The following is a 14,280-nucleotide window of genomic DNA, read 5'->3' as shown; positions in this document are numbered from 1 at the left end:
AGAAAACATTCCCATGTGGAATGGTGTTAAATTCCCCAGAGTATGCAAGTGTGTAACATTTGAGAAGTACTTATAATGTCCTGGTCAGGGGAACAGGAGAAAGTGTTCCACATCTACACTGCTTGTTGATGCTTCAAGAAGTTACACATTCCCAGTGGTCAAATCATCATCTTGAAGGAACGTTGACTGTTTTTGGGGACAGAAATTTCAGCCAGAAGTCGTATTTAACTATAAAATATTCTTTTTAAAGTATTCACAAGAGGTACTGATGGTTTATTGTAAATCATGTTCTGAAGAATCTGAAGAGACCATGTCTCTGCTAAAATATAAATTGGGATTTCAGAGTTTCTTCTAAATTATGATGGTGGTTTAACTGCTGAACTTGTGCGAGAGCTACAAAAGCAGGGAGGAGAACAATTTCCCTCCCTCCCCACCTTGGAATTTTACAGCTCAACAAAAGGGTCATCATAAAATTTTTTTAACCTAAATTACTGTTATATACATGTGTTCATATGCACATGTGCATGCACCAGTGGCTGATGATTATGATGATGTGTGGGGATTTTTTTTACTCTACCATTTCAAATGAATCTACATTTTATGAGTTAAAACAGTTAGTTCTCACATATCTTTCAGTGGAGTACTGATACTATATTATCAGAGATTATTCTTTATTTTATATATAAATGAGATTAAATGCACTTAAATTTGTCAACAGGAAGAAGGTGGAGAGTGATTATGAGGCTCTTCAAGAACGACTCAGTACATTGCCTGATAAACTGTCTTATGATATCATGGTATGTACAATATGGTTCACTCAGAATAATGGACTAACAGTTTTTAGTATCTCAGGTTTCTTTTGTGACTATGAGGTATATTATCTTGGTTTACCATATAGTTCTTAGTAATGATACATTAATTATAGTAATAGTTAAACCTTTGCTTCTTTTTCTCTCCTCCTCTTCTTTCAAATTCATTAGAAATTATGTTACTGACAATTGAGAACTGATGACATAAATGCTAGCACAGAATCTGACATACTTGATATGCAAATTTATTATATAGAAAACTATAATTATGACTCAAATATGGTACTTAGCCATTTCCTGTTAGCCAGGGAAGGAACAGGCCATCATATTCTCTGATTCACAGAATTAAACTCTGGGACACTGATTTTTATATAAAAAGGTGCTGCTAATTTTTGTTTTAATGATCTTCCCATTGACACAGTGGTCTGTTCTTATGTTTTGATTCTTTCATAGTAAGTGTACATCTTCCTATAAACTTTAGTCGTAGTGGATCAGACCTACCAGATCTTATACCTGACCTTATAAACGTACTGCTATGGGTTTAACTCATCTATTTTATGCCCAGTTCAAACTATATCTTTGAAAAGGCTGAATTTAATTAGTTATTTGTTAATGGGATATAGTCTCATATATCTCTAGGGCATTACTTCAGAACTCTTGAACTGTCTTTATAAGATAGTGTTGGAAAGTGTGTGTGTTGGAAAGTGTGTGTCTTGGTTTGGGCAAAAAAATTATGTTTTGATGTTGACAGTTCAGCACGTTTTATAGATGTTAGTGGGGAGATATATTTACACTTGTGGATTGCCCTTATCTTCAACTATCAAGAAAGTAAGAGGAGGCTTGATGTCTACCTGGCTGGGGTCATTTGAGCCTGGTTTTTCTCCTCTACCCAGGGCAGGGGGTTGGACATGATGATCTACAAGGTCCCTTCCGACTCTACTTCTATGAATCTATGAATAAGTGATCTTGTTGCAAAACGTTGAAAAATTTTACTAGATTCATTTTCCACATACTGTATAATTTATTCTGATCTTTAAAATAAAGTGAATTCAAGCCTACCTTGTTAAACTTATAGTAACAGTCTCTATTTTACCAGTCTACTATCTGCATATGTGAATTTTGCTGCTTGTGCTTTTTGGAGGCTAATAAATGTTTCAGAATGGTGTTCCGAAGACTCCTGTAAATTCACTTCAGGGTGTGGGGTACATATGAAGAATATGTTCTGTAGGAATGGTTCCCAAATTGTGGACCACCAGTGATGTGCAGATGATACCTTCATGTTGAGGAATGAGAGCAGGAAGTGTCTCAGTCAGTAAACTCTCCCACTCTGCAGAGCTACTGGAATCTGAAGAAAAACAGATTTGATTTAAGGTTCCTAAGTAGATATTAGGCACATAAATAAAAGAGCAATTGAAATTTGAGTTGGTAGGGGCTTTTTAAATGTTACAGGTCTAAAAAATGTTAAACTTACTGGAAAATAATAAATTGTGTGTATTTTATATATAATAAATATTTTACTAATCTAAATGAGATGCAATATTTTTATGTAAGGATCTAAGTAATAATATAGCAGGACTCTGTTTTCCTGTCAGATCCATGGCTAAGTCTCAGAAAGATTCTATGGCTCAAAGTTTTTCTGATTAAATATTAACTTCTTGTGATGAATATAAACACCACATGAAATTCAGACTGTACTTGAGATTCTGATCTGGCAGTGTGAATACTTATCATGTGTTTATCGTAAATAACAGTTCTATGGAGTTTTGAGATAGCTTTGTCCCATGTTATGTCTTAATTCTTCTGTTCTGTGCAAGTTGTCATGATTAACCACCTAATTTCATTCTAATAGTGTATTTTTTGCTGGTTCTTCTGTGCTGTTCACAGGTACCTTTTGGTCCCCTTGCCTTCATGCCAGGAAAACTTGTCCATACCAATGAGGTCACTGTTCTGCTTGGGGATAACTGGTTTTCCAAATGCTCAGCAAAGCAAGCTGTTGGCCTAGTTGAGCACAGAAAAAAACGTATGTATATTTATAAATATTATAAATAATATTACTTTTCTTTATTACTTAAAATGATGTATGTCCATATTAAGATACATAAAAATGGAAGGCATAATATACCCAAAGTGCCTTCTGTAATTGCATTTCTTTAAAATATATAGGTTGGTGATATGATTTAATAAGAGGAGTAGAGGGGATTAGACAACTTTAAAAGCTTTGGTGAGTTGGCTTATGGAAACGCAGAATTGACAAGGAAATAGGGTTTGGAGTGATGTTCTCATAATATTGCGTGGGAAACACAGTACCTAGAGCTTTATGCAGTCTAAAATAAGTCAGTTTTTGTAACAGTGTGTATAATATTCCAAACTCAGTTGGTGGCATAGGCATTAGTAAGCCAACCACAAGATCAATGAAGAATTATAAAGGTTTAGATTTAAAAATGTTTAAAACAAACACATCAATCCTGTTAGATTCAGGAATTCACAGCCTTTTCAGAGTAGTCCTTGTCCCCATACCTGTTTCATGGACCAGACAGAAATGTCCTGGTTGGGGTCACACAAATATCCTGATTTTCACTTTTCACATATAATGGATGTGGCAATTATTTACAACTGTAGCAGTTGCTTGCATGACAAAGTAACAGTAAGCATTTTTCTCTTTTAACTTTAATGTAATAAACCAGGACTTTATTGGGTGGGGGGTGGAATGAACTGCATAGTCTATTTTTGTTTTTCATTTAATTTCTTCTGGCTTTTGTTTTGTCCATGTGTCTCTCCCTGCTTCTTCTTCTTTGCTTCCTGGTCCTTTTTATGCATACATACCTATTTCCCAGCCCCGTCCTGTTCCCCCCCGGATATGTTTCCTCTTCGCGTGGTTTGTTCTGTCTCATTCATTTGGATGTATAGGTCAGTTGCTTTGCTCAGTTCTCCTCTGCACAACTTTTCCATTGGTCTGGAGAGGTTTAAGTGCCCTGGGTATGACCCTTTTTTGTTTCCCCCCTTTTGGTGGGAGAACCAGGCAGATGGAGATTGGCATTTTCTGTTTGTTTGCGGCTAGTTTTACTTGATACTAAGGATCCTGGCTTTGAAGAGCCTGGAGGCCTTCAAAGAAGAGTATGGGAAGTGGGAAAATCTGTCAACTTTCTGTTTCACTTAGCGCCTTAGTTTAGACCTTACTTTGTTTAGAAGGTGTGTGATTCTTTAAGTGTCAAGGAAAGGGAAAAAAAGTTGAATTTAACTGAAAATTGATACCTTTTAGCCTTTGCTGTGGACTCCTGAATTTTTATGAGAGAACATTTGAGTTATTTTTTTAGTACCAGTTTTACTTCAGAAAGTTGTGTAATCTTTTATCCTTGAATGACTAGTTCTTGTAGTTTAACTCTGTGTATGTGACATAGTTATGTACATTGGGTTATTTTGTTTATAAATTCTGCTATCCTTGCTGCTTTCTAGAACAGAAAACCTCAGGTGCTTTCCCTCTGAAGATATTCTGTTCACTTGTTTATAATGGACTGGCGTGTATACAAGAATAATAACTTTGTATAAGTAACATATTTTTGCAGGTCTATTTCTATTTTTTTTTTTTTTTTACAAAAGTTTTTAACAAAGCCATTTAATTTATTTTCATCTTGTTCTCTTGTAGTCATTTTTTAATCTTGGTTTCTTGCAATAATTAGCAATGATTATAATATCTTAAAATTTTCTTCTTATTCATCATTATCTATGGTATTTAAAATAGCTTCTAGATTTGAGACCCATTTCTTTTCTCCTGGTCCTGCTCTTTCCAGTGTTGAGGAATATTTTTATCATCATTAAACTCAGTGAAACTCATTTGACTTTGCATAGTAGATGCCTGAAAACTGAGTAGTCTGCCAGGGCACATGGAGTAAATGCTGGATTATTTTCTTTTATGATCTTATAAATTATCATTAAAATGTGAACTCAGAATTATTAGGTTCTTTTAAAGCAAGATAGTTAATGATGTCTGGATATGAGTCCTCCATTCTGTTGATGTCTCACATATTACTTTTAAGCTGTGTGATGGCTGCCAGTGGGAGGCTCCCTAACACTGATATTAACTAAAACACTTGCATGTCAAATATTGTGTGCAGTTGCTGTATAAGAGCCATATTAATGTACATGATTCCAAGGAAAATGGTGTTCTTTTCATTGATACTCAATAAAACTCGCACATTGGACTAAAGCCTTTTCAAGTAAAATGAGGGAAGCTAACATAGACTCTTGGATTGTTAGTTTTTGTTTATTTTTCTAATTACAAGGATGCACATACTCTCTTATCATGATCTCAGACAGGAAATGGCAATACAGTATTTCATAGACATTTTTAAAAGCCCAGTTTTTCAGTGCGGTTATATGAATATGAAAGCTTTCTGATCCTAGTGGTGTTTGGCCTCTTGAAGGCTCAGATCAAGTGTAACAGTGGCTTCATAATTTACAATATGGTACACATTGTTATCATTATACATCATTATATTGATTCAGCATTGCTGGATTCTAGGATTCAATTCTTTAGTTTTGAGCATAAATGTTATAAGGAGCACATCACCCCATTGGAAAAGAGGACAAGCTTACTTCAAGTTATCAAATTTAAGAAGACCCCCAAATTAGCTGTAGTTGTGTTAAGCCCCCCAATTTAGCAAAGTATTCAGTTGTGTACTTAAGGCAAGCATAAGTATAAACACTTTGGTGAATATGAATTATTGCATGAAGAACGATAGTATGGAATAGAATCAAGCTGAAAACTCTTCATGTTCTTGAAACATGAGGATTTTAATGGATGTATTTCTTCTTCCTCTAGAGCAGTGGTTCTCAATGTTTTTAGACTCACGGCACCCCTCAGAAAATGCCAACTCTTAATTTTCACTTGTCTCTTGACTACAGAAAAATAATAAACCATTTCTTGTATTGCAAAGAACTCCAAAAGACCGCAGCAGGGCAGAATGTTTTTTAACTTTATGAATTCCAATTAGAAATCTTTGCTTTTTCTATAACTAGAAATATCTTATGAATCATCTAACAGTGATAACATTGCATGACGCTCTGCAGCACCCGTGAAAGGACCTCAGGGCACCCTAGTGTGCTGCAGCACCCTGATTTGAAAATCAGTTCTACAGCTTAATTGTATTATATCACATTATTATATTTTATTTCCAAACAGTAAGGTTTTCTGTATTGCTATGTTACTCTTCTTAAATTTAAAATAAATAGAATTATCAACCATGCACTGTGTTTCTTTTGGCTTTTTTTTTTTCAATTAAGCAGTATCAAAGGTATATCAAATAATAGAGGGAGGGGCACAGAAGTCTGGGATAACAATATGTGATGTATGTACTAATTCTTTAAGTTATTTATTAGTAATCAGTTTATTCTTTTTCTCTTTTGCAATATCCGTTAAGCTAACTCTTCAAAGGAAAGGGCATGCAAAATTTACCATTCCTTCAGGCTCATCCTTTATGTCTCCCAAATAAGGAAATGGCCAGATACAAAAGAAGCATTTGTCAATTGAAATTTATTTAAACGAATAATTAAAGGACAACTCTGCAGAGTTTTTAAATTAAAATCTTTTTATAGTGACAGCTTTAGAAAACACTAATTTCAGTGTGCGAATTCTTTTTTGTCCCCCTTGCTTTTCACTTAGAGCCTGAGCCTACCCAGTAGTTTCATGGGTTAGGGGAGACTTTGCTTGGTATAACTTAAGACAATCACTCTTGTCAAATATTACTCTTTTCATAAAATATTGATCATGTCTACTTGTATAGCATTTATGTGGATTGCAATAAATCTCTCATTTATTGTTAGCTTTAATTGCATCCCTGTATGTTCAGATAGTTCTAGAACTCTATAAAAAGTCAAAAATAGGTCTAGTAAAGTTTGTAGACTGGACAAGTGTATTTTAAAATTATTTTTAATTAAAATTAAATAAAAAGTAGTAGTTTATTAGTAATACTGGTAATGGGAACTACCTTGCACACACACTCTTGTATATAAATTTGAAGAAAAGTGAAGTAGATTAAAGGATACAAACATATGAAATTCCATTATAATAAAAGAAATTAGCTTTTTAAGTATGTCACAGTTTAGCACAACAATAATGCAATTGTAGGTTTTTTTCTCTTACAATTATCTTGCTTAAGGTACTTCATAATATTTCTGGTCTCCTCAAGGCATACTGTATTGTTTCACAATTCAAAGAGGGAATAAAGATTCTTTTTGTGAATATGGGATTATACCCTTTACATGTTTGTGATGATATAAATTACATTTCTTCCCCATATCAGTAATCGCATTAATTCTTTAAGATGGGAAATTTTTCATTACAATGGTCCCTGTGGTAGTTACTATAGAAAGAAATTAAATAGTTTTTTTGGTAAATATTTGTGGATTAATTTAGTATGTTAGGTAGGTGTCTGAACACGTTAAAAGGTGGAAATTAAAATGCATACGTACAACTAGGAGTGGTTTTATGATGTTAAAACCTATCAAATAAAAAGAAACTATCTAAAAGAGAATGGTTGAACTGCTAAGTAATTGTGCCTAGAGTATATGTAAGTATACCCTTGCAGTGTCATACTGCAAATGAATTCATGAAATGAAAATACTGATTACATTAACATACAGTATTGTGATAGTATCTATTTGTAAATTGCAGTATGTAACCTTTAATACAAATATTTGTGTCAATCAAAATTGACCGATGCTTTAGATTGCACTATTATACAGTGTTTTTAAAAAAATAATTGTTTTTAATAAATAAGGTAAAACTGGGCAGATAAGGGGGAAAGCTGAATTAGTTTATTATCACTATTACATGAAAGAGAGAAATTTTCTCTGAAAATAAATAAAATTAAAGTTTTCAGTTTTCTGTACAAGAATACGGACTTTTTGGAGGTCTGGAACACCTTTTCATATTTGATGTAGGGCTGTGAAAATATGTTCTTCAAAATGTACACTTGCCAGCAAGCTTTTTGGAAAGGAGCAAGGCAGTGTAGAGAAGAGTTGCTGAAGAAGACTGGATCTTGCTTTTCTTTATTCTCAAAGCTAAATGTATTGATATTTCTTTTTAATTGTTACTTCTCGGTTTAGAACATCCAGTTCACTGTAGAAATGTGTTCACGCCATGGTTCAAACTAATTTTCTCAGCAACACCAGGAGGCATTTAACTCCTTACCAGATCACAGTCTGGGGACTTTAACCCACATAAAGAGGAAGAGAGCAAGGACAGGCATTTCCAATTGGTACTTTGTTTCCTGATTTTCTAAAAAAAATAGTTTCTATAAGTCTTGCTAACTTAGTAAAGAAATTGTTGAATGGCTTGTCTTCACTTAGTTCTGTACCAGTTTAACTGTATTAGTTTAGTGAGGTGATTCAGTTGGATTCTTATATGGGTCTAACAAACAAATCCTGTAGCCCTTATTTAGTAATCAGTGGGTGCACCTATATGTGTGCTTTACTGTGGAATTGACTAATTAGCTCCTCAGTAAAGTGTCACAATTTGCATGTGTACTGGTATTAAGGCACAGTAAATTATCAGCTCTCCTGTAAGATAAGTACTGTCAAGAACTGTACTGTCTTATAGTGGAGCAGTTAAGTGTGACAAAATGTACGTGTAGACATTGACAGGTTGGCTGGGGCATGAGAATGCTGAAGTGTGGGAGACCTAGCCACACAGCTCTGCAGGTTCTGCACCTTCATGCCCCAGCCAGCCCCACTGCTGCCACCCAGAGCCAGGGGCTGATCCCTTGAGCCTGCTGCCAACCGGGGGTGTTTCACTCTGGCTTAAGCTGCTGGTGTCCCGGGAACAGTTGAATCCAGCTCAAACAGCTCCGGAGTTTATTGCATTGCATTATTCGAACTTGTAGATGCATCCACTGAGGCAAAAATGAAGTTATTGGGAGTTGTGATTGAGCGAGAATTAGGAACAATATAAAATAAGGAAAACAGAACTGTGTTATGAAAAGCTGGATAAAGCAACCACACAGGTAATTGTATGGAAAATGTTCTCATATTAAAGAATTCAATTCCTGGCATAAAGAAACAAGTAGAATTTATGTCAGAACAAGCATAAAAAGAGCTTAATTCATATATGTGTAAAAAAAAAATTTACTACCCTTTTTAAATCTTGAAACAATACAACCCTAAGAAAATGGGTAGAATAGAAATGAGTTTTGAGGAGGAAAAAACCCATATAGCAGATACCTTTTTCAGAGCTACATCTTTCAGGTTTTTTTGGTGACCAATGATAGCTGTTGGCTAAATACTGGTATTAAAATTTTTCAAATGCATTTTAACCCCCAACAAAAACGTTATTAAAATCCAGTTGAGGTTTAAGTGCTAAATCCACCCACATAGTCCCTTCAATGCAAGGAAATAACCAGTTACAGGAATCTTTACTATGCCTTACCACCCACTCATCACATTAATCATTCTCACTGACGATTCTGGACTCTGCAAGGAAATACCTTCTTTCTTCAGTGTGTTAAGAAAGTGAAAGTGTATATGAAATTGCATTAAACACTAAGTTAAATCTCCATAATATGAACAGATATTTAGTGTATATGTTTGCACTAGTTAAGTGTATGCTACAATATATTGTTTGTTCATGAGATCAGTCATCATAGATGATGACGGGAATCATACCTATAAATATTAGTTGAACAGGGAATTATGCATTTGTCACACTAAGAATAAATCCACACTGATATTTCAAAATGAGCTAAATTTCTTACATTTCCCTTCTGTTAAGCAGGGCTTTGCTTTGCTTTGTTTTTAATATAAATTTGCTCACAGAAAGGGTTTGTGTATTCTTGATGCCCACCAAAGGATGAACTGGAGAAGGTGAAGCAAATCGGTTCCTGTAGTTTAAATAGATTTTTACCTTTTCCCTTTTCACAAAAAGTAACATTTTGAAATAGATCAACCTGTTCTCACTATTTCTGTCTTCTGCTATTTAAATTCCAGTGTATAACTACCAGGCACGATCAGGTAGTATCCAAACTAGTGTCTATGGTTCCCCAAATCCATATAGACAACATTCTGAGGACATTAACGTCAAACACAGATAATTAAAATTTGTATCCAGCCAAGCTAATTAACCCATTAAAACCAAAATCCATAGATGAGCATTCATGCAACTTAGGCATTAGTATGTTGTCATGTTTTCTAAAACCTAGCTTTAGAGGGCTCTGTTTCCTCAAGATGAAATACAGTCTCCCGTTAAATTATAATTTGTTCTTGTATCAAAATGTGTAACGAAACAGAAGCGTCTCAGACTGGTAAGGAAAGCTAGACAAGGGGCGTAGGCTCCAAATTGCCTTCAGATTGATAGGAAAGCTAAAGGTGGTGGCCTAAACAAAGTGGGAACTTCATTAGCAATTGCTTTTTGTAAATATTTATGGGTTATCCATAAGAATTTAGCATCTGATGTTTTACAATCAAACACCTTTACGTTCCTTTTGCCAATCCTAAAAATCAGTCCCAGAAATTCTACCTTGTCTATAACGCTAAACTAACTTTTAAAAGTTATTTAGTAAAAAAATGCAAATAGAAACTATTAGGGTTCACCTGAAAGCCATGTCAGCCTTCCCTAAGATTATTGAATTTGACAAAGTTGGACAACAGCCGCTAGTTCAATCCGTCTTAAAAGGCTTTAAGAAGCTTAAATCATAGGGTAGGAGGAGGAGGAGAGTATGAAGCCTCCTTCACTTTAAGGATGTGTTTTCTGTGAGGTCTCATTTCAGAAGGAACTACAACTTCTTAAAAGAGATTGTTTCTTTTTAAGTCTAAAGAATTTTTAAACTCATTATTATGTCATGACCTGTCCAGAGACCTCTTAAAGGTGCTTGTAAGAGGTTGGCTGTCTACGGCATAAAATCCTACACTCGTCTCTGAGTTACGTGCACCCAGCCTAATGCCCTAAGACAGAGGCTACTTAACGAACACACACAAAAAAGGAAAGGGCTTTTCTTTGAGCTAATGGAAGATCTCTATCTTCTTTCTAAGAGTAGGCAGCATGTTCTAGAAGACTGACCATGGGGCTAGAAGCTAAGAACTGCTGTATAATCCTAGCTATCTTGCTGACTTGCAGTGTGGCCTAGGGCAAATCACTTAAATTGTCTATTTCGTTATCCTGTAAAAAAGGAGAGAATGTAATACCTGCTTCACAGGCGTATTGTATGGATTAGTTGATGCTTGTACAGCATTTTAACATGTAAAGCATTATATAAGTGACAAGTATTATTATGTAACAGAGTATATTCTTTACAGTTCAAGACCAGGCTTAAAAAAAGATGATCTAGATTACTGTGTTGAACAATACTTTGATGTTGAGGCAATGACTGAGAAACCTAGTCGTGTTTAAGGAGCAGCTGAGCATCGCATTGATTATGAATGAAAAATAAAAGCCTGAGGAAAATTGGTCTCAGGCTAGACGCTTATGTGTAGTGGGACTACCTTCAGGAAGTGAAAGCACAGATGGGAGCATTTAGTACAAAAGCTACTGCCACCTTTCTTTAATTTGGACTTTGGAGGGTATGTTACATACTGAAAAAGTAGAATTAAAGAGCTAAAATAGATGTGAGAGGTGATTGTTGCTGTGTCTGGCACAGAGGAAAATGAGGCTCTCAGAGGAGTTGTGTGAGGACAATCAGTTCCTTAACTGATTCCAGTCACTGACAGTCCAGCACGTGTGAAGAAGCTGTGTCTTTTAAAGAGAGAAGTTACTGAAGAATATGTGTTGGCACCACTCTTGTTCAGCTAGATTTAGAATACTTTTTGGGAATAATGTTTCAGCCAGATGTGAGCTGCAGAAAATATGAATGTAATCCAATTATTGGAAAAGGACAGCAAGCATTGATTGCCCAACAATGGTTTGGCCAACTGAGGTAATTAAAATATTTGACTGATTGTTTGTTGCTTGCTTTAAAAGGCCAATTTTTTTAAATACCTTTTTTTTTTTTAATATCAGTTCTGTAATCTAGTGAAAGTTGTATCTTCTAGGCAGAAACAGTTTCTACATGGTTTCAGAACAATGTAGCTGTTGTGTGAGATTGTGGTTTGCAAAAAGATATAGGTAGTGGCTGTTTCATCAAAGCCTATTGAATATCATGACAGCTATTGAGATCTTTATGTTGAGTGGGAGTCCGTGCAAGGAACAAAACAGTGGAATTCACCATCAACTGTGTTGTAAAGCAGATGTATAGGTCCATTTTGTACTAGTTGGAAATGTGCTAAAGATTTGTTCATAAGTCGGAGCTGCATTAAACCTAGATTGCTGTAACTTGGCTCGACTAAGAGGATAGAATGCATTTTCTGATGTAAGTGGGTGTTTTTAGTTTCGTGGCTAGGTGATAATCATTAGAAAGAAAAGTCTAGTGGTTTCATGCTAACCTAGCATTTGTTTTGCTACCGACTGCCTGCTTGACATTTGCTTCAGTTTCCCCATCTGTAAAATGAAGATACTTATGCTTCCCTATAATGCAGGCATATTGTGTAGATAAATATGTGAAAGAGTGTGAAGTTCTCACAGTAATGATAGCCAGATAAGTAGCATAGATAGATAGAAACACCACTGTTTACTCAGTCAGCCTTCTAGGTTTCAGTTGAGGCAGTCTGGATTTACTGTCCAGAGAGGTTCTGCAGAATATGACTTTGTTGTTCTAATGGCAGAACAGGAGCATTTCTTTGCCTCCTTCAAGGCATCAGGTAAGACAACTTCTACTTTTATTGCTCTTAGTGATTTCAAAAGACAAATGTTAAGATGAGAAAATCAGCTTACCTTTCCATACAAGATCACTACTTCTTCAGGGCATGTAGAACTAGTCTAAGGTTTCAAAGAACTTCTGTTTGAATCAGTTTATATGGTAAGACTTCCCTTCTAAAAAATGTGCATTTGTATTATACTCTTTGTTAATCTCAAAAATTAAGTCTATTAATATTATTAGTATAAGGCTTTAATTGTGCCCTTTACCCTCCATTCCTAAGTTTCTGCAAAGCTTTATTTCCTTTTCAGCTAGTTATGACCTGCTTCTGCAAATTAGTTTGTATTTTAAGGTAATTTGAGATAAAACAACAACTTAAGTTTTTAATATTTTCTAAATTGCAAATTGAAAAGTATCACTGGTTGGCAACGTTATGCAGAAAGCAGTACCTCAAATGAGCTAGTTCTTTAAACAGATTTTCAGAATTGCCATGAAAAAATACTAGTCCAGGCCAAAAATTGTCCGCCTTTTACCACAGGAATGGTGATGAGTAAAGCACTAGTGATGTAAAAATGTTTGACCTGAGGACAAGAGGAGTAAAGTTTTGCAGGATTTTCTGAAAGATGTTTTGACTAACCACCTTACTCTATTGGTATCTACTCAGACTTCTTTTTCATTAAAAAAATTGTTACCCAAAAGACATTTTTAGCTTTTCTTGCGAGTTTTCTGTTTCATATAGAAGTTCACTTTTTGGGTTGCATGGTATAGATTATTTTAGACATATGTCAAGCATCTCCCTGTTTAACCTGTATGAAATATTGCAAGAAACCTTAGAAGGGAGGTTCCATGACAGTCATTAGTGTAAAAGATTATATGTATAGTTTCCCCAATAAAAGTGGTGCAGTCACACTGTGAAAAGAAAGGAGGGTATTCTTCAATTTTTGATATAATGGGTGTTGAACTCAGTCCATGAAGCATTGTGGCTGGGTTGGCCCATTTTTCTTCTTTAATGGTTCAAACAGTTTGTATTCAAAATTACACACAAAAGGTCTGCAACTTCTTCCTAATGAATCAAACAGTTAATTTATGTCTTTTATAAAGATTTTTCCATTCTAGTTTAAGTAATTACAGGTCTGTGCTGTTATCTGTGAGCATAGGAGTCTCTTCATACCACGATCTGCCAGTGTTAGCAACCATCTTTCTCAGTTTTCAGTGAAACTGACTTTCTAATCTTTTTATACCGTATTTTTAAGTTGTAAATCCTTTTCTGTACTACGCTGTAGGCCTCTGCAAATAGGGTAATATTCAATTTGGATTCAGCCATTTTGAAGGACAGTGATTCGATTCAGAGATTAGGATCACTGTCCCAAATCAATTCAGCTGAATCAGCTTTGGAAGATTTGGCACTGATTTGGAGAGATTTGGTGATTCGGCCATAGACTATGATGAGCACTGAACTACCTATAACTGTCATTTTTTGGTAGATTTAGATGGAAACAGCAATGATGCTAGCCCCTTCTGACAGCACGAAGCCTGCCAAGTTTCAAGGAGATAGGAGGAGGGGTTTCTGGAAAACTGCACCTCAAACAGCTGAAAGCAAAACTCGTGTCACGTGTATGTTAAGGAAGATTTGCATGAAAACAGCAGGGATGGTAGCCTGTAACACAGGGCCTTCCAGTTAGATTTCTGCCCACCCATCTGTTTCTGGGCCAGCTGCCCACCACTTTTGCTCAGGCAGAAGCAGCTCACAAAAG

General features: G+C 35.4%; 1 protein-coding gene across 1 annotated transcript in view; it reads left to right on the top strand.

Moving 5' to 3' along the window:
- URI1 (URI1, prefoldin like chaperone) overlaps positions 1–14,280 on the top strand; it is a 58,347-nt gene that overhangs the window by 25,156 nt on the left and 18,911 nt on the right. Inside the window, exons 3-4 of the mRNA XM_019505634.1 lie at positions 719–797; positions 2,694–2,829. Coding sequence (XP_019361179.1) covers positions 719–797; positions 2,694–2,829 — 215 coding nt within the window. The remainder of the gene's footprint in view (positions 1–718; positions 798–2,693; positions 2,830–14,280) is intronic.

Source organism: Gavialis gangeticus, unplaced genomic scaffold, assembly GCF_001723915.1.
Source record: "Gavialis gangeticus isolate Ggan-Ray unplaced genomic scaffold, GavGan_comp1, whole genome shotgun sequence".
Classification (NCBI taxonomy): domain Eukaryota; kingdom Metazoa; phylum Chordata; order Crocodylia; family Gavialidae; genus Gavialis; species Gavialis gangeticus.
The sequence above is the reverse complement of the archived record's forward strand: the minus strand, read 5'-3'. Positions and strand labels throughout refer to the sequence as shown.